Here is a 19,343-nt window from a genome sequence, read left to right on the forward strand (position 1 = left end):
GAATGATGCTGGCGTGAGAGAAAAATCAGAGGTAAAAGAAAGGAGTCAGACAGACCCAGTCCTGGCAGCCTGAGAGTTCCTGAGACCCTGCTGCCCCCTGACCCTCCTAGTTTGGTTCTCTAATCTTTTCTTGCATTCGGTGAGCTAGGCAGTTGAGCCAACTAATTTCTTTTCAAGTCAGACTAGTATGAGTTGAGTTTCTTTACCTTATAACTCAAGTAATACCTGAATTTGGGTGAAGTGTTGTGACTCCAATACTCATGCTTTCTCCACTGTAACATATTCTTTCTCTAGGGCTGAAAATCTTTGGTCTAAAGTTCTGTCCCTTCCTAACTTGTGAGGGCTTTAGTGAACTATGTCTGTCCTCTCTAGCGCCTTTGGTCTCTTCCCTTTCCATAGATCCTTCTCTGAGGTACTGGCAAATGCCTCCCTCATCCTGGAAAGCCTTCGGCTCCGCTAATTCAGCTGTGACTAAAGCACGCAAAGGGATTTTGGTAGAAGATAAGTTTAGAAAGGGGCCAGATTGAGGAAAATTTAGACAGCAGTCTTAGGTCGTTTGCTGTTATTGTCTAGACCAAAGATGTTTAATAGAACTTTCTGTGATGATGGAAATGTTCTGTATCTGCAAGCTGTTAGCCACATGTTGAGGACTTAACATGTGTCTAGTGCAACTGGGAATTGAATTTTTAGTTTTATTTAAATTTAATCAGTTTAAATTTAAATAGCCGTATATGGCTAAGGCTACCAATGTTGATAGTGCAGCTCTAGCCATCAGGAGGTCATCAAAAGTTGTATTTCTTATTTCTTTTGTTTTGTTTTTTAAATCAGGGAAATGATGTGTGTTTTAGAAAAAAAAAACAACAACTGGAAACAACGTGGTCATTTGGATGGTGAGGAAGAGGCAAGAACAGAAAATCACTTCTTTTCAGGATGATGATGCCTGTAACAAGGATGGGGAATGTAGGAGGGTGAGCTGCTTTGGGACAGTAGACGTGGAGCTCAATCCTGCAGAAGTTGCGTTGACGTAGTGGGACTTGTAGACAGAGATGTCCAATAGGCCATTGCAATGAGAGTTTAGAGCAGAGAAGCCCAAGACTAGAAGTATACATTTTTGTAGTCGTCTACATAGAGGTGACAAAGCCATAGAAATGGGTAATATCCTCCAAAGAGGAAATATAAATCTTGGAGAAACGAGCATCAAGGGCAGAACCTTGAAAGATGTCTACGTTTAAAAGGTAGAGGAAGAGGAGGTGCAAAGGTGAAGTTAACTATGGTCACTATGCTATACATTAGATTCCCAGAACTTATACATCTTATAGCTGGAAGTTTAGATTTAGATTACTTCCATGTCTTAGCTATTGTGAATAATGCTGCAATAAACATGAGAGTGCATAGAAAAATACTATATGATATTTTTAAGAAACCGACACTTACCCATGCAAGTAGTAGCAGGAACTCTTTGCTTTAGGCATAGCCCTCATCAGGGAGATTAGACATTTTACTTGAAAATGTGAATAAGTATGTACCTCATGATATGGATCTGGTAGATAGTTATATTTAGCAGGCATGGGGCAAGTAAAAACTATTATTGTGCTATCATAGTGTAATTTCTGCCTATAGAATCACAAATGTATCTGTAAAATATGGTTAATCTTTGGTCAGATGGCCAATAGACATAGCAAACCCTAGTCCAAATAAGTTAGCTTATAAACTTGGGGAAGAGAATGGCTTGTTCCCTTTGGTGTTTGCTAGATAATCAGTAGTTGTAAATAATATAATGCTTAAGTAGATTTTCTTTCTTTCTTTTTTGGCAACTCTGTGTGGCTTGCAAGATCTTAGTTCCCTGACTGGGGATCGAACCCAGGCCCCCTTCAGTGGAAGTGCAGGATCTTAACCACCGGACTGCCAGGGAATTCCCTTAAGTAGATTTTCTATCTAAGATTAAGGAGAAATTGTTTGGGAGAACCTACATAAGATGCATTTTATTATGCCAGTGGGAAGACTCATGAACTTCCCCACAATGTGTCGTACACTCATGAAGGCATACAGAAGGTAGTGATCAAGCTGCATGCTGAGAAAGGCTTGGGAGTAGATTGAAGAGCAGTGTGAATGTGAATGAAGAATTTGGGAGTTGAAAGGGGGCACTGGCAAGGAAGGGAAACAGGGACAAGTAAACATGGTAGAGAAGGGCTTAAGGTCAGATCTCTGGAGCAGGCAATAAGGAGCAGGTCAATTTGCTGCCTAGCTCAGTGCCTGATGCATAGTAGGTGCTCAATAAGTATTTGTTGAAGGAAAGATGAATGATGGTTAGGGAGAAAAAATATTGCTCCTGCAGGACCAATGGAATCCTACTTTGGCCCAATGTTATTTTACTCATTACTTGACCTCAGTCATCACAATGTCTTCCTGACCTTGGGTTACTGTTAATTTATTGTTAGAATACATACTAACTATTCCAGGTAGAATATTTGAACATGTAAATCACTGTCCAGCCCTGGGGGCGGGGGAGGGGATGCTCTGCCTACTTCCTACTACTAGAAGTAGTAGGATCGCAGTGCCTGAGTATTAGAAAGTTTAATTTCCTTTTAAGACTGTAGCAGAGTAGGTATGACAATATCTAGACCCTGAATATCCTGGCCTTGGGTGACATGGGCGATCACTTCTGGCTAACCTCACAGGTTAGAAGTATGTGCATATTTACTCTGTGTGGTTTCTGGTAAGGTGATCAAGAATGGTGAGAAGCAGGATAGGGAGATTAAAATTATTTCCAAATGTGGATATATAAACAGATGTAACCATGTTAGATTTTAATACACAAAACTGATTGGATGCTGGGTAATTTTCAAGTTTCTTCTTTTTTTATTAAAAACTCCTCTGAAAACTGATAGTCCACAAAACCTTAGTGTATAGAATTTTAACTGATTCCTTTACTCAGATATTATAGTGACCTCATTTGATATTGAAAACAGATTTTAGAATCTGAAAAGATACAGAGCCATAGAGGTTGTATTTTCCATTTTAAGCTAATATGTACTTGCAGCTCAATTTAATTTATACCCTATGCTATATTATTTTGGACATATCTCTGTGTGTATATAAGTGTATTATGTGGTACATAGTCTGTTTACAAAGAAAAACTTGACTAAGAAAAAGCTCTGTTTGATCTGTTTCATTCAGTATATGTTTATTGGGGTGTCTAACAGGCTCTGTTTTAGCCACTGGGGATACAGCACTAAACCAAGCGCAAGATCCTTGCCCTGCTGGATCTGTTGTCAAGACATACTTTCAGAGAGGAATATTTCAGATTAGGTGGTACCTAATCAAAGAAGGAAAGGTACCTTATTCATCCAGGAGAGTTACACTTTCAGGGAACTGAGATATAAACCACTGAAGGCAGGGATTTTCATTTGGCTTTTGTTCACTGCTGTATCCACGGAGCCCAAAATAGTGCTTGGCTCATATGTCTGTTGACTGAAGCGTTTATTGTTTTGAATTTGTATAATCAGAGACATGTACTTTGATAAATGATCTTTACACGGAGCTGCTTGAAAAATTTATAGTCTCCTTTACCTTATTTTTATGTTTGTTACCTACTTTTTCTTTCTCTTGGGGCCCATTGTCAGGATGCAGGAACAGCTTATTAATATTAATAATTAGTCATATGGTAATCTGATATTGCAAAGGTTAGATTTGGAAAGGAATTTAATAGGTCATCTTTTGTTCAGCTTCCTGCCTAGGAAAAACCAAGTAAGATAATTAGGTATGTATTTTTAATTAATCATTTAAAAAACTAGGACAACATAATTGGGTTCTCTCGAGAAAATGGAGAAAGGTACTTAACCCTAGATACAAAGGTACTAACCTGAAAAAGTTAGAACTTCTAACTGTGTGGGAAAGTGAAAAAAATTCGAGCACCACTAAGCTGCTCTTTGTTGATATCAGAAATGGGCCTGTCATTCATTTTGGCATTGAAGCATAGCCTCCTATCTCAGGGGGCAGAACCAGGACTTTTTTTTTTTCCTCCCAGAGGAGCTGGACAGTTATTACAGGTTGAAAAGCCTGACTAGTTTTTCAAGAGTTTCTCCTCCTTTTTTTTTTTTTCCCCCCTGAAACTCATGGTGCTTTTGCTCTGCTTTCAAGATGCACTGAGGTCTCCTGCTTTGTGACTGCTTCGGAGCCCACAAATACCCTGACATGTATAATTCGAAATATGCAGGTTTCATAAGTAAGTTCCATCTTGGTTTTTAGCCAGTTAAAATTCAAGTTATTTTTAGAAAAATGTTAGGGTGGAGTTAGGCATTGTATTGTTTCACCACTTTTATTTTAAGCCTATTTCTAAAACAGTCAGTAAGACCTGTACTTTGTTCGTTTTTAAGTGTCTTTGTTGCATTAGACAGTATTCATATGTCTTTTAGAAGCTAGTAACGAAACTATTTTCTTGAGCATCTTTTTAGTTTTATTGAGAAGTAGTTTAAATTGAGTGTTTCTGAGCTCGATTGCTCATGTCTGACACAGTCTCAAGTTTCCACTGAATGGTAACAAAGACTGTAGAGTGTTGTTGGTACTGCAGTGAGAGGCATGCTTCATTAGACCAGGTAAGAGAGATCATTTTGTTTCTTACTGCTGGGTGCGTTTTTACAGGGTTTATTTTATATTCTTTCAACAGCAGCAGTGTTAAATTGATAAATAGCCAGGAGCACGCTGAATTCAAGACGTCCTTGCTTGTTGCAGACAGGAAAGCTACAGGGTATGGGGGTTGGGGTGGGGGGGGAGGGGTAGAGTAAGCTTAGTTTATCACTGTTACTTATATAAATCAATTTAAATATAAAGATAATTCTGGAGCTCCATTTTCTCCTTGCAAGAACTAAAGAAGCAGTTAAAGAAATGAATAATATTAAAGGTACTTCGTGGTTCTTACTTGTGAGTGCAATTCAGATGTGAGTTTTTACTTTCATTTCTTTCCAGTAGTTAATAAAATAAGCTTTGCCTCTAACTCTACATGTTTTTTTCCATTTACGAAAACTTTGAAATTGTCAACAGCAAAATATGCTTCCTCAGGATCTTTGAAATAAACCTGACACGTACAAAAACATTTCAGCTTTTATAGCTGTTTCATTCTCTTTTTTTCCTAGTACATTTTTCTTAAAAGTGTTTGTGCTTTGAAAATGTCAGCTGTATTCTAATGAAGCTCAGGCATTGTTTGCTCATAAAGGGGCCGGTGCATTCCACTGCTTTATGGTTTATTATGAGGCACAGTGTGAGAGTTTGGGTGGCACCATTTGGTGTCTGCCTCTTGGGGTAGTGACTGCCATTATGTTCGCGTTGGATTGGCAAAGAAAATATAGAGTGCAAGATCCTATATGAATCTGGACCCTGTGAAGAAAATCTTTACCATAGACAATAACTATGTGAGCCTGGAATGTGTGACAACTTGAGCTGATCACTTCAAGTATACTCTTGAAGCCTGTATTTTAGTTATAATTAATAGTCTCCCAGTAACATCTCTGGTTTCGTGATGTATGTGAATAACATTTACTCATTATTTGAACTGTAGTAAAGTGAATGTCTCTAGGTAAACTATGACATTTTAAATGGACACGGTACAATTTTCAATCATACATGTACTTTAAAAAAAAGTTTGAAGGAACTTAGTGTCGGGGGGAGGGGGAGTGGGAGTGGGAGAGGAGGTCAGGCAGAGAGGCTTTCTTTCAGTTGGGAAAGCCCTGATGAAGAGAAAAAGCAACAGATGTTTCTTCTGTTACAATTGACGTTGTTTCATTCAAAATTCACAGTAGCTGGATAAGGGAGGGGCGGCCATAAATCTGACTTAATCAGTGAATAAAGAAAACTTAGTCATTTCAAATTTATTAGTTTACATTCAGGATTTGAGAAACAGTATAGAGTAACATATTCTGAGTAACATACTTTTGGAAGAGGCTTTTCTTAATCTTAAAAATTTTATGTGTAATTAGTGGAAATGTGAGAAAGCTAATTTTAGTGCCTTTAAGTGATGGAGAAAATGATTATTAAGTCATAAAGAATACTAGGAAAAAAACGAAGCCACTATAAAATATATAAGGAATACTTAGGTGGCAAAAGTTTGTAACTACACAATAGGTATTAAGGCTCAAAATGAAATTGCAGTATGAAACATCATTTGCATTTAGTGAGAGACTATTTTATCTTCAGTGTGAAGCCATGAGACTTATTTCTAAAGATCTTTGAATAAGAAATGTGGGAGAAATATTTTGAGTTTAATTGAAATGATGTGTTGCAGTTTCCCTCTTTAAAAAAAAGATAGTAAGTAAGCTAATGGAAGGAGGGGAATGTTTATCTGCTGAAAAGAATAAGAAGAGCTTGGACGTGATATGCATGTAATGAAAGCAGTCAAAAAATAGTTTTTTAATTCGTGGAGTTCATAATGAGTAAAGTAAAAATCTATCCTTTTACAAGTAACATGTAGAGAAGTTCTGTGCTCCTGTATACTGTGTGTTTATATACATTACAACTTTATGTATTTCTTAAAGTTAGCTCTTAGAAAACCAGTGCTGAGCGCTAGATCTTTCACATATTAGGCACTTATTAAATTTTGCCCTACCCTACACTGTAAAGTTAGTAATAACATATAATAGCCAAAAACTTCTTTGAACCGTAGTTCAAAATTTGCATATTGAGCAAATGTTAAACGATTTTCTAAATGTTTAGTTGGCCTAAGGAAAGGACTGGGAAAGATAGCAAGATTCAAGGAGGTTATTAAAAATGTCTCTTGCTCTGAGCTAGGATCTGTGGGCTTCCCTGAAGATTTTCTTTGCTTCAAATAATGACAATAGAATTTAGAGATTTCAAAACTTTTCAGATCATTGTTTGAATTAAGACTGAGTTTAAAATCGATCTGTGTACATTTTGCTTTTTTAAGGAATAGCAATATGGAGCAGTTGAATTTTTTTCTAAGATAGCCAACTTCCATGGAGTTTAAAGTGGATTTACCAAGTTATAGGTTTGATTAGAGTAAGAACTTTTATAATTTTGACCAAAGAATGTATAGTTTTGATGGAATAGACAGTCCTAAAAAAAAGTTGGTGACCTCACATGTGAAACATAACTTTGACAGCATCATAGATTGCAGTTATCAAAAATGTGTGTCAGTGGCTTCCCCGGTGGCGCGGTGGTTAAGAATCCGCCTGCCACTGCAGGGGGGACACGGGTTCGAGCCCTGGTCTGGGAGGATCCCACATGCCACGGAGCAACTAAGCCCCTGCGCCACAACTACTGAGCCTGCGCTCTCGAGCCCGTGAGCCACAACTACTGAAGCCCGCGTGCCTAGAGCCCGTGGTCCACAGCAAGAGAAGCCACTGCAGTGAGAAGCCCCGGGCACCACAACAAAGACCCAATGCAGCCAAAAGTAAAAATAAATAAATAAATTTATATTTAAAAAAGTGTGTCACTTATGATCATAAATTTATGTAGGCATGACAGTACGTTACAGCATCATTAACAACGGTGCAGAAGTAATTGAGACTGTTAACCCTTCAGTTTAAGAGCAATATATTGGCTGAAAGAAGACTTCTGGAGTGAAGTACCTGTGGTTCCTGCCTTATATGTGAACTCTTTAGCAAAAATTGATGTCTGGGGCAATCTGAGCCTTCCCTATTCATTTTTCTCCAATTCAGAATACCCAGAGAGTGACCGATGTAGACGTTCTCTCTGCCTTACATATTTTAATGCAATTAGAAACTATTGACGGTGACCTAGAAATCTCTCATTTCTGGTGTGGAAGTCGGAAGATTTGCCGGACACCTACATTTTTCTGAAAAGAAAACCTTTTACGCCGTTGTTTAGGAGCAGGTATGAGTGTTGTGCCTTAAGTGTATTATGAGCTAACTCTGTTTTGCAAGTGGCTCCAGGAACCGATGGTGTAATAGCATTCTTCCTTTCTACCAAGTTTTAAGCAACCAGTTTTCAAGTGAACTTTTGGGTCTTGACTCCAAAGCTGGAGATATCAGCAGGGGGCTTTGTTTTCGGCATTTGGCTCTCTCTTGCAAAGTTTGGCAGCTCTCTTGGCAATTTCTCTGACAGAAAGATGAAGAGACTTCTACCTGAGCACTTACTGTTTGCCAAGTAGACCCAGTAGAACTTATTTATAAAATTTAGCAGAATCTTTTTTTTTTTTTTTTTTTTTTTGCGGTACGCGGGCCTCTCACTGTTGTGGCCTCTCCCGTTGCGGAGCACAGGCTCCGGACGCACAGGCTCAGCGGCCATGGCTCACGGTCCCAGCCGCTCCGTGGCATGTGGGATCCTCCCGGACCGGGGCACGAACCCGCGTCCCCTGCGTCGGCAGGCAGACTCTCAACCACTGCGCCACCAGGGAAGCCCTAGCAGAATCTTTTAATGGGCAAGATTTTAGTACAAAAGCGTTTGTTGATACTGGTGTCTAAGATTTCCTGCTCTTGACAGTATGGTTTAAATGTAGCTTCAGTAATAGCTCTCAGTGGAACATGTTATTGAAATACGAAGTTGGTAACAATGCAATTTTGAATGAGCTACTTAGCATGACCTATGGAATATAATGATCCCTTTTCTTATTTGCTAAGGAAAAGAACTGCCTTTGAAATTCTGGTTCATGGATGGTCTTTGGTCTTTTTGAATTCGTGTCCTAAAGTTTTAAATTTATTTTAAGAACGCACCTTTTAAACTCTGGATCTGTCTGTAGTCATTGCCACCTTTTGTAAATACTAGAAAAATAGCTTCCCTTGACTGTAAATTTAAAATGATTTATTTGTTAACACTGCCTGGGGCAGGGCACCGTCTCAGAGGGCAGTGGGCTTCTTCTTGAGAGTGATTTCCAGTTCAGTGCCTTTGGGTGTTGTAAGCCTCATCAGTTCCGACCCTGGTGGCTGCGCCCAGCTGCGTTGATCTCCTCTAGCCATTCAGTGGCTCCTGGTACCAGATAAAATGTGCTGCTTTCTGTTCACACTCTTTTTCTAGGCATGCGGACAGCGTCTGTGTGCCATCTGGCAAGTGTGTTGGCTGTGGTGATGGTGCTAAAAGTAGTGGTTGAAAATAGGCTAAACATGGAAAAGATACAGCATTTAAGAACAAGAGACAAAGATGATGATGATGATAATAATATAAGGGTCGCTTGGCCCCTTCTCTTTTTAAAATGAAAATAGAGGTAAGTGTAGTAGAAAGTCTGCTTAGACTCCATTACTTCCTTAATTTGAACAGAGAGGAAAGGGGCACTTGCAGCAGCTTGTCCCAGTCCTGCTTGATCCTAATCACCCTCTGAGGCACGTGTTTAAAATATGCATTCCCACCTGGTTTCTTTAGGTGTTTAGTGGAACCCAGAAATACGTATTTTGGATAAGAGGGACACTGCCCTCTCCCACTTCTGTTCACCCCCTTTGTATCCTGTGTCTAAGCACATTTGGTAAGAATTACTGGGAAGGCGTGGAAGAACCAAGTTGTTTGAGGCCATATGGTGAACTCATTGAATTATTAATCAGAAGATAGAGTGTCCAAAACTGGGAAATTCTAATTAAGGAGGTGGAAGAGAAATGAGAAAATCAAGAATTAAAAGAGGGTCCTTGTCTGAGCAGGGTAAATAGAAAAAGGACAAAAGGACATGTTTTATATAAAGATAAAGAAGCCAGTGAAGAAGCAGTAGGATCCAGCCTCTAGATGAGATGCATGTTTTGGGATGGACATCGACAAAGTATTGAAAGGGAAGGGTCCTACAAGAGAAACCCAGTGAGAATGGACTAAATGATTTCTAAGATCTTTTAGCTTTGAGGTTTGATGAACTAAATGAAAACAGTTCTAATATTCCAGATACTAGAGCTTGAATTAAGGAGTTCATCTAAGAAATGAAGAGGCCCTGTTTAAATCCTGACATGTAGGAAGATGGAAAAGAAATGTTTTTCTCCTTTCAAGTTGAAGAATCCGGGGCATTTATGGTTCTGGATACCAGAGAAAGGGGGAGCTAGCTAATTGTTTTAAAAGGTGTCCTCCAAGTAAAAATGCTTATGGAAGCCAAGAGAAAAGACTTGATCCTCTAGGGAAAGTATGTAGGAAAGACTGACGTAAAAGATTTATTGACCCATTAGGAGTATACCCTGAGGGCTGTAGAACTGTTTTTTGTTATGGTCATTTCAAGGATCCTTTCTGTGGTTCTTTGGAAAGATTCTGGTGAGGTGGTCCACTGAGGGGAAATCACAGAAGTCCTGTGCTCTGACAGCTGCAAAAACATCCCGGCTTTGGCTTCCATGCCTGTGATATGTAGGAATGTGCATTTCAGATCTTCTGTCTTTATCTATGCGTTAAGGATACTTGATTTCCATTTTGGAACCACATACAGAGAGGGAGGTTCTAGAGGTCACTTTAACCATAATACTTCGGAGATATTATGAACTTTTATCTTCTATTTCTCACCCTGACCATTTGCAGTGATATTATCGTCACCCACGTTAAAGAGTTTAGTAATGGATGGTGGCCTTTGGATTTAATCTTGGTAACTTTGGTGAACATGATTGAGTACAGATGCAACAAAATAGAACATAACAGTGTTATAGGGTGCATATAGGTAATGCACATTATAGTAGCTAACCTATAAATAGAATGAAAACTAAAAGAAAAAAAAATCTGAGTATATTTAAACAAAACCGAATGAAGTCAGAGTGACTGCAAGGTTTATTTACCTTCAGTTCCCATTCCTGACATGCACCTTATACATGGATGTGCTGTGTTTTACTATCTTACAGATTTGCTGTTTCCAGTTGGATATGTTGTCTTTTCAAATTAATTATGAGCAATTAATATGTGTTTCATTTATGAAGATAGTGCTGTTGATCTATTGGGCCTGAGTTATTTTTCAAATAAAGGTGATAGATATCCCCTGAGCCATCATATTGTTCCCCCTACTTTACTCTCTCTTCAGTGACGTATGTTGCTTTCTAGATGGCCGGCTGAAATTAGAAATACAGTCTGAAGGTTGTGGAATCTTTGCTCTTTGCAAAATGAATGGGCCTATTCCAGAACCGACCTGGGACTTGACCTCATTAGTACTGTATTTGAAACTGATCGATAGTCCTTTAAAACAGTTATTAACAAATAATTAAAAGGTAGTGTGGGAAGGAAAGAGATGCTTGACACTTTTCTTTTTCTGAGTCTCCTTATTCTCTGTTTGAAATGTTAATTGTGAATGAAGTGAAGCACATGATACTGTCACATAAGTAGGCAGATCAGTGGAGCAAATAGAAAGTCAATAAGGTAGACTTTCATGTTAGCATGGGGGAGGGGGAGTAGATTACTCATTAAAAGTAGCCATTTAGGAAAAATAAATTGGATCATTCGCTTCTCACATCAAATAAATTCTAGATGGTCAAGGATGTAAAATTTAAAATGAAGGCATCGAAGGATTATAAGAAAACATGGGGGATGTTTAATACAGTCTTTAGTATGTAACGAATGATAATTAAATTCAAAGAACAGCATATCCAACTGGAAACACCAAACCTGTAAGATGAGTAAAACACAGCACACCCATGTATAACGTGCAGCTCCAGGGTGGGAAGAGAAGATAAATAAATAAACTTTGCAGTTACTCCGACCTCCTTTATTTTTATATTTAAACAGACTCACAGACCTTTTTAAATGGCACTAAAGTCATAAAAGGAAAGAACTATGAGATGGACAGCATTCTTTTAAAATGTGGAAAGAAAATCATATATAAAAGCCAAAGACAAATGTCAAATTGGGAAAAATATTTTCAGCAGGTATAACAAAGAATACTCTTATTCCTTCGACATTTAAAGAGGGTCAACCAATAAAACAAATCATCAACAACCAATAGAAAGTTGGTCATAATTCTCAGGAAGGAAAATTTAGATGACTTTTAAACGAAACACGTCAGTCTTATTCATAATAATAAAACCAAAGTAAAATCAATGTGAGATACTATTTTTAGCCTAAAGATTGACAACAATAAAGTTTGATAACACACTGAGTTGGTAAGGATATGTGGAAATGAATACATTTCATACATTTCTGAACAGAGGGTGAATTGGTACAGCCAGTTGGTACAACCAATGTGTGTAAAGACATATGTGTAGTCATTGCAATATTATTTGTAGTAATAAAAGATTTTACTGTTAATCATGTTTGTAACACTAAAAGCTTTCCATTATTAAGGGACTCAGATAAGCTGCTAGACCCATAAAAAGAAGTATTACATAGCTAACGAAGTAAATACTGAAGCAAAATTACATATGTATGTACGTAGTATGGAAAGACATCTAAAATAGGTATAGTATTGTTAAGTGGTAAAAGAGCAACATGCAAACTGATATGCAAACCATATGTGTAAGGAGAAAAGGATATGTATTGCATATATGTTTGTATATGCCTAGAGTATTTCTGAAAGGTTATATATGAACTGGCGCCAGTAGCTGTCACTAGGGAAGGGAATGGTTAGGTGGTGGTCGGGGACGAGAGGAGACTTAGTTTAACTGTATATACTCCTGTCTCCGGAATTTGTATCACATGCTTCCATGCAGACATTCATGTATTTGTGCATTCATTCATTCATTCATCCATCCAACAAATATTTGTTGAGCTATGCTATGTCCCAGGCACTGTGCTAGGTGCTGGAGATACAGCAGTGAATAAGATAACGAATCCCCTGTTCTTATAGAACTTAACATTCTGAGAGTGGGTGCTTATATGATTATAAGCAAGTAAATATAAATTTGCAGTACATCATATACAGATAAGTACTCTGGTGGAAAGTCATAGTAAGTGAAGAAGTGCTGATGTAGGGTGATCAGGCATCTCTGATACACTGACAGCTGAGCACAGTCTTCAAGGAAGCTGGGGAATAAGGCATGTAGATATCTGCGGGAAGAAAGTTACTGGCAGAGGAAACTTTTAAGGACAAAGGCCACGAGGTAGAAATTTGCTTGTCATGGTTTGAGGAACAGCAAAGAGGCCTGGGTGAATGTAGTGGATTGAAGGGAGAGATTTGACAGCTGATGAGGTCAGAAAGGAGGGGTCAGGTGACACAGGGCTCTGTAAACCATCACACAGACTGAGATACAAAGCCCACTGGAGAGCTGAAAGAGAATTACTCCACAAAGCAGGATCACTCTGACCGCTGTGAACAGCAGTGCTGTTCAGTAGGATAATGTAAGTCGCATAATTTAAAATTTTCTAGTAGCCACATTTAAAAAGGTAAAAAGAAACAGGTAAAATTAATTTGAATGATAGATTTTATTTAATCCAATATCAGAAACATTATCATTGAACATGTAATCAATATAATCAAATTTTTAGAGAGTTAGGTTTTGATTACTTAGCCTTGAAAATCTGTGTTTTACACTTAGAGCACATTTCTGTTTAGATGTTAAATTTTCAACAATTGAGGTGAAATGTAGTACTACCAAAACAATAATGCTGTTTTTAATGGGAAAATATTTTATACTGCTTCAATTTTTAAATTTAAATTCATTAAAATTAAATACGTTTAGAAATTAGGTCCTCAGTTGTACTAACTACTAAAGTCGTGCTTTATAGCCTCGATCTAGTGACTACTGTATCGGAAGGCTTGGGAGTAGTTTTGTGGGGTGAGGTGGGCCTAATGCAGGACAGGTGGATGAATCAGGAAGATATTGCAATAATTCAGTCTAGAAATGGTGACTTGGATCATAGTGGTAGCAGTGGAGTGGATGAGAAGTGGTTATATTCCAGATAACATTTTATTTTATTTTTTGTAAACATTAAATCATGTTTATTGTGGGTATGGATACAGACGTATAGCAAAGAACTAAGTAAAAATTTAAAATAAGGACCACCATCATAAATGTAAACCAGCAATGTTCTGACACAGCCACCTCTTGCTACATAGATTGTTTGGGGTTGGTTTTTTGTTTTTGTTTTTTTTTTTTACATTGGCCATATCTACCTCTTTTTTTTTAGTATATACAATTTTTTAAAAAAAATTTTATTTATTTATTTTTGGCTGTGTTGGGCCTTCGTTTATGTGCGATGGCTTTCTCCAGTTGCGGCGAGCGGGGGCTACTCTTCATCGCAGTGCACGGACCTCTCACTGTCGCGGCCTCTCTTGTTGTGGAGCACAAGCTCCAGATGCGCAGGCTCAGTAGTTGTGGCTCACGGGCCTAGTTGCTCCGTGGCATGTGGGATCTTCCCAGATCAGTGCTCGAACCCGTGTCCCCTGCATTGGCAGGCAGCTTCTCAACCACTGCGCCACCAGGGAAGCCCCAATATGCAATTTTTAAAGGTTACTTTCCATGAACAGATACTACAAAACATTAGCTATGTTCCCTGTGTTGTACAATACACCCTTGAGCCTATCTTACACCCAATAATTTGTGCCTCGCACTCCCCCACCCCTATATTGTCCCACTCCTTCCTCCCCACTGGCAACCACTAGTTTGTTTTCTATTCAGGATACGTTTTTAAATATAGGACCAATAGGATTTATTAATGGATTGTATGTAGGCTATAAGAGAAGGTCAACAGTGATCTCTTTTGGTCTAAACAGTTGAAGAATGGAGTTGACATTTAATGAGATGAAGAGAGAGATGGGAGAAGGAGGTTTCTGGGTGGGATGGGGAACAGTCAGGAATTATATTTTGAGAATGTTAAGTTTGAGATGCCTGTTAAACATCAAAATGGAGATATTTGAAATGACAGTTGGATACATGAATCTGAAGTTTGGGCGAGAGGTTTAATCTGGAGAAATATACATGGGAGCTGTCAGACCACCTAGTGAGGAAGAGTTGACAGAGAATAGTCGGAGGACCGATGTAAGGGGCTCCCGAATGGTTTTAGAGAGGAGGATCCAGCCACCAAGACTGAGAAGGAGAAACCAGTGGGTTTGGAGGAGAACCAAGAGAGAACAGAGGTTTGGATGCCAAGTGGAGAGTGTTTGAAAAGAAGGTGTGTTTTTGTTTATTTTTTTTGTTTGTTTTTTTTTTGCGGTACGCGGGCCTCTCACTGCTGTGGCCTCTCCCGCTGCGGAGCACAGGCTCCGGACGCGCAGGCTCAGCGGCCATGGCTCACGGGCCCAGCCGCTCCGCGGCACGCGGGATCCTCCTGGACCAGGGCACGAACCCGCGTCCCTCGCATCGGCAGGCGGACTCTCAACGACTGCGCCACCAGGGAAACCCAGAAGGTGTGTTTTTAAAAAGTATCAGATACGGCTGGTAGGTTAAGGTTAAGTTGAAAACTGAGAATTGACCATTGGATTTAGCAACGTGGAGGTGATCTTGGCAAGAGCTGTTTCAGTGAAGCTGAGGGGCGGGAATGGGAGTGGGTTAAAGAAAACAGTGGAGAAGTGGACACAGCAGATGTTGACAGATTTTATGAGTTTTGCTGTAGAGCGCAACAGAAAAGAGTTGGTAGCTGGAGAGCTGTGTATGGTTAATAAAAGTTGTTTTGTGTTTTGTTTTTAAGATGAAAGAAAAAAATGCATGTTTATGTGCTGGTAAGAATGACCCAGCCGAAGGGGAAAGACTGTGATGATGCAGGAAGTTTTCAAAAGAGAAGGTAGCTGGAGGGATGTAATTCAGACAAATCCATGAACTACCTGTTTATAAAATAAATTTTAAAAGTAGATAGCAGAAGGTAACAGAAGAGGAAAAGCAAGAGGATTGTACAACCTGTAATTAGCTTCTTACTAATAAATAATGAAATTGCCTAGGTCACTTTTTCCGATTTTTTAAATTAAGGTATATTTTACATGTATATGGTAGAATTAACCCTTTTTAGCCTAGAGTTCTCCGAGTTTGACAAACACATACATACACCACCACAATGTAGGTCATTTTTTTTTCAAATAAATTTATTTATTTATTTTTGGCTGCGTTGGGTCTTCGTTGCTGTGCGCAGGCTTTCTCTAGTTGCAGTGAGTGGGGGCCACTCTTTGTTGTGGTGCGCAGGCTTCTTAATGCAGTGGCTTCTCCTGCCGTGCAGCACAGGCTCTAGGCACGTGGGCCTCAGTAGTTGTGGCACGCGGGCTCAGTAGTTGCGGCACACGGGCTCAGTAGTTGTGGCTCGCGGGCTCTAGAGCGCAGGCTCAGTAGTTGTGGCACACAGGCTTAGTTGCTCTGCGGCATGTGGGACCTTCCCAGACCAGGGCTCGAACCCGTGTCCCCTGCATTGGCAGGCGGATTCCTAACCACTGCACCACCAGGGAAGCCCAATGTAGGTCATTTTTAAACTTATATTTAGGGCTGTAAGTTTACCTTGTCCTGTGAAGTTTGGACCCTGTATATATGGGATATACACTACTTCTGATTTGAGGTATTTAGAAACCCATAAAATAAGCATATTCTTTCCTATAATGTTACTAATTAGGTTCTTCTGGGAGAATGTGATATAGGCTTGGGTGAAGATCTTCCCCAAAGCTTATTCAGGCCAAAAATAATCTTTCCCCCAGCAGGTTAGTACTGTGAAAAATAATTTATGTTGGCTTCATGTAGACAAACCACAATTATTTGACTGAATTTTTCATTTTAATTGGACATATTGAAGGTGATTAACTATAACTGGAACCCCCCAAAGGATTATGAGTGAAAGAAATCTTTGGTGTCTGGACAATTCTAATGCAAAACAGAAGGATTCCAGTTACTCAAGAGATCGAAATAAAATTTGAGCCGAAATCTTGTGCCTGTGCAGGGTTTGGCGTAAGTGTTAGCTTTTCTTAGCCCCTTTCCTAGGTGATCGATCTCATTTTAGTTAATTCAGGGAGCTGCCAGCACCAAAATCCAGGCAGGTCTTTAAAGTTTTGTTTTTAATAAATATATCAAGTGTCAGGCATTGGCTTTTGGACAGTGTCAGGACCCTGTTGCCACGGAGCTATGAATTAAGGCCAGGTACTTAAGAAAAATTGTTTAGACTTGGTTTGGTTTACTCCTAATGTGGCTGAAATTTCAGGAGACTGGACGTTTGTAACCTATTTAAATGTCCTTTTGAGTCCAAAAAAATTATATTTCTGCTGCTGAACCTAGTTGATTCGATGAAAGCAAACTGTGTCTAAATATGTGGCTATTATTTCTGGATATTACAATTACTGAAATCCCAGCAGAGCCCCTTTAACTGCTTCTAAAACAGATTTCATTTTTGCTAATTCTAAAACACAGATACTTCATTTATAGATCTTCACCTTGTTTCAGCAGCTGTGGCTGATTCTCTGTCACTGTCTTTTTTTTCCTTCAGAATGGCAATAGCTTTTCCCGTTATAAAACAGGTGCATGCATGTTCATAAAACTTTATTAGTAATAAAGTATAAAACAAAGTAAAACACTTCTCCATACTACTCACCCAGAGCTAACCTCTATTATTGTTATCTTACCAGACTCTTTATGCGTATGTAAACTTATGTGTATATGTAGTTTTTAAGGTAAATGGAATCATACCATTTAATCATCCTCTCTTATAATGGGAACATTCTTCCATGGCAATACATACTTGTAATTTTTTTAGGGACTTTATAATATCCCATCATATGCATGTACCAAAGATGTTTAAACATTTAAATTGTTTCCAGGGTTTTGCTTTTATCCACAGTGCTGCAATCCCAGGACATGTGTAACTGTTCTCATCTGCTTAGATTATTAGGATACACATCCCGCGGAGGAACTGCGGGTCAGAGGGTGTACCCATTATTAACTGAGACGTTGTTGCAGAGGCCAGGGATCACCTTGCCACTTAGGCAGCAGAGGGCAGTTGAAAGATTATTTGTTGAGGTAGAAAGAGCCTTTAAAATGTGTATAATTGCTTATAAAGCCCTTACTTAAAAATTTATACTCTAACACACAATCCTCAAACTCCTCTCTAATTACACTGTCGGACTGCCATCCAGAAAGGCTCTCCAATAGTGTTAGCCCCTTGACTGCAGTGGACAGTTCACTTGCCCTGAGTATCCGTAGCACTTAGCATTAGTACTTGGCATACAGTAGGTGCCAAGCAAATATTTTTTTTTTTATCTTTTATGTTTTTATTTTTAAAATTTTTGGCCGCACTGCACGGCATGCGGGATCTTAGTTCCCCGACCAGGGATCGAACCCGTGCCCCCCCTGCAGTGGAAACAGGGAGTCCTAACCACTGGACCACCAGGGAATTCCCTAAATATTTTTTAAATGCACCCATTTTGCCACATCTTTACCAACTCAGGACATTATCAGACTTCTTAATCTTTACCAATCTGGTACATTAAAAAGTTTCTTTTTGTGTGTGTGAATTTTTTATTTTTAAAATTAAGCATCTATTCCTGTGCAAATTTGTTTACCAAGTCTGAGATTTGTCTTAAGTGTATTGGGTCTTTTGCTGTTTAGAAAATATTTATTTTTAGGTAGTCAAATCTGTCAGTCTGTTTTCACTTAAGATTTCTGAATTCTGTAACATGCTTGGAATGTTTAATTTTTATATTTAAGCATTTGGTCTTTCTGGGATTTATTTTTGTGAAAGATGAGAAATCTAAGATTTTTTTTATCCAAATGGACAGTTTCTTGTCTCAACATTTCTTAAGTAATCTACCCTTTCTCCATTCATTTGAAAAGCTATTTACCATGTATAAAATTTTCATGTATAAATGAAGTAAATTTTGGACTTTAACTTCTGTTTTGTCAATTTCTTTGTCTGTATCTTAGCCAGTGTCACATGATTTCAGTCCCTTTAGCTATGTAATAATTCTGAAATCTGCGAGGCTACAGTTCCTCTCTTCCCCGTTATTCATTTTTTCAAAATTTTCTTGGCTGTTCTCTGTCTTTACTCTTCCAGAAACACTTTAGAATCAATTTTTTAGGTTTATTAAGTTCCATCTAAATTCTTTGATATTAACTGCCATGACAGATCTGGCTTTAACGAGGTTTTTCTATTTTTTTTTAAGATTTAAATTTATTTATTTATTTATTTTTGGTTGCGTTGGGTCTTCGTTGCTGCACGCAGGCTTTCTCTAGTTGTGGCGAGTGGGGGCTACTCTTCGTTGCAGTGTGCAGGCTTGTCATCGTGGTGGCTTCTCTTGTTGCAGAGCACGGGCAATACTCGTGCTCAGCAGTTGCAGCACGCGGGCTCTAGAGCACACAGGCTTCAGTAGTTGTGGTGCACGGGCTGAGTTGCTCTGTGGCATGTGGGATCTTCCTGGACCAGGGCTCGAACCCGTGTCCCCTGCATTGGCAGGCGGATTCTTAACTACTGCACCACCAGGGAAGCCCTTTTTTTTAATTTAATTTTTAAAAAATTAATTTATTTATTGATTGATTTATGGCTGCGTTGGGTCTTCGTTGCTGTGCGCAGGCTTTCTCTAGTTGTGGCGAGCAGGGGCTACT

The 19,343-nt window shown here is 38.9% G+C and overlaps 1 protein-coding gene across 9 annotated transcripts in view; it reads left to right on the forward strand.

The window, feature by feature from the left end:
• The window catches only part of TFDP2 (transcription factor Dp-2), a 162,051-nt gene that overhangs the window by 89,555 nt on the left and 53,153 nt on the right, over positions 1 to 19,343 (forward strand). The window contains exons 1-2 of one of the 9 annotated variants that reach the window (XM_089911059.1): positions 4,273 to 4,595; positions 9,328 to 9,478. The exons of 3 other annotated variants lie outside the window; for them this stretch is intronic. In XM_089911059.1, the coding sequence (XP_089767185.1) occupies positions 4,533 to 4,595; positions 9,328 to 9,478 (214 nt within the window). In that variant the 5' untranslated portion in view covers positions 4,273 to 4,532. Of the gene's footprint in view, positions 1 to 3,100; positions 4,226 to 4,272; positions 4,596 to 9,327; positions 9,479 to 9,535; positions 15,188 to 15,260; positions 15,562 to 19,343 lie in introns of those variants that run through there. 5 more of the 9 variants (XM_089911054.1, XM_089911057.1, XM_022582649.3 and 2 more) reach the window with 5 other exon arrangements.

Source organism: Delphinapterus leucas, chromosome 4, assembly GCF_059928025.1.
Source record: "Delphinapterus leucas isolate spDelLeu-1000000601 "Yukka" chromosome 4, BTC_Dleu_Yukka2, whole genome shotgun sequence".
Taxonomy (NCBI): Eukaryota; Metazoa; Chordata; class Mammalia; order Artiodactyla; family Monodontidae; genus Delphinapterus; species Delphinapterus leucas.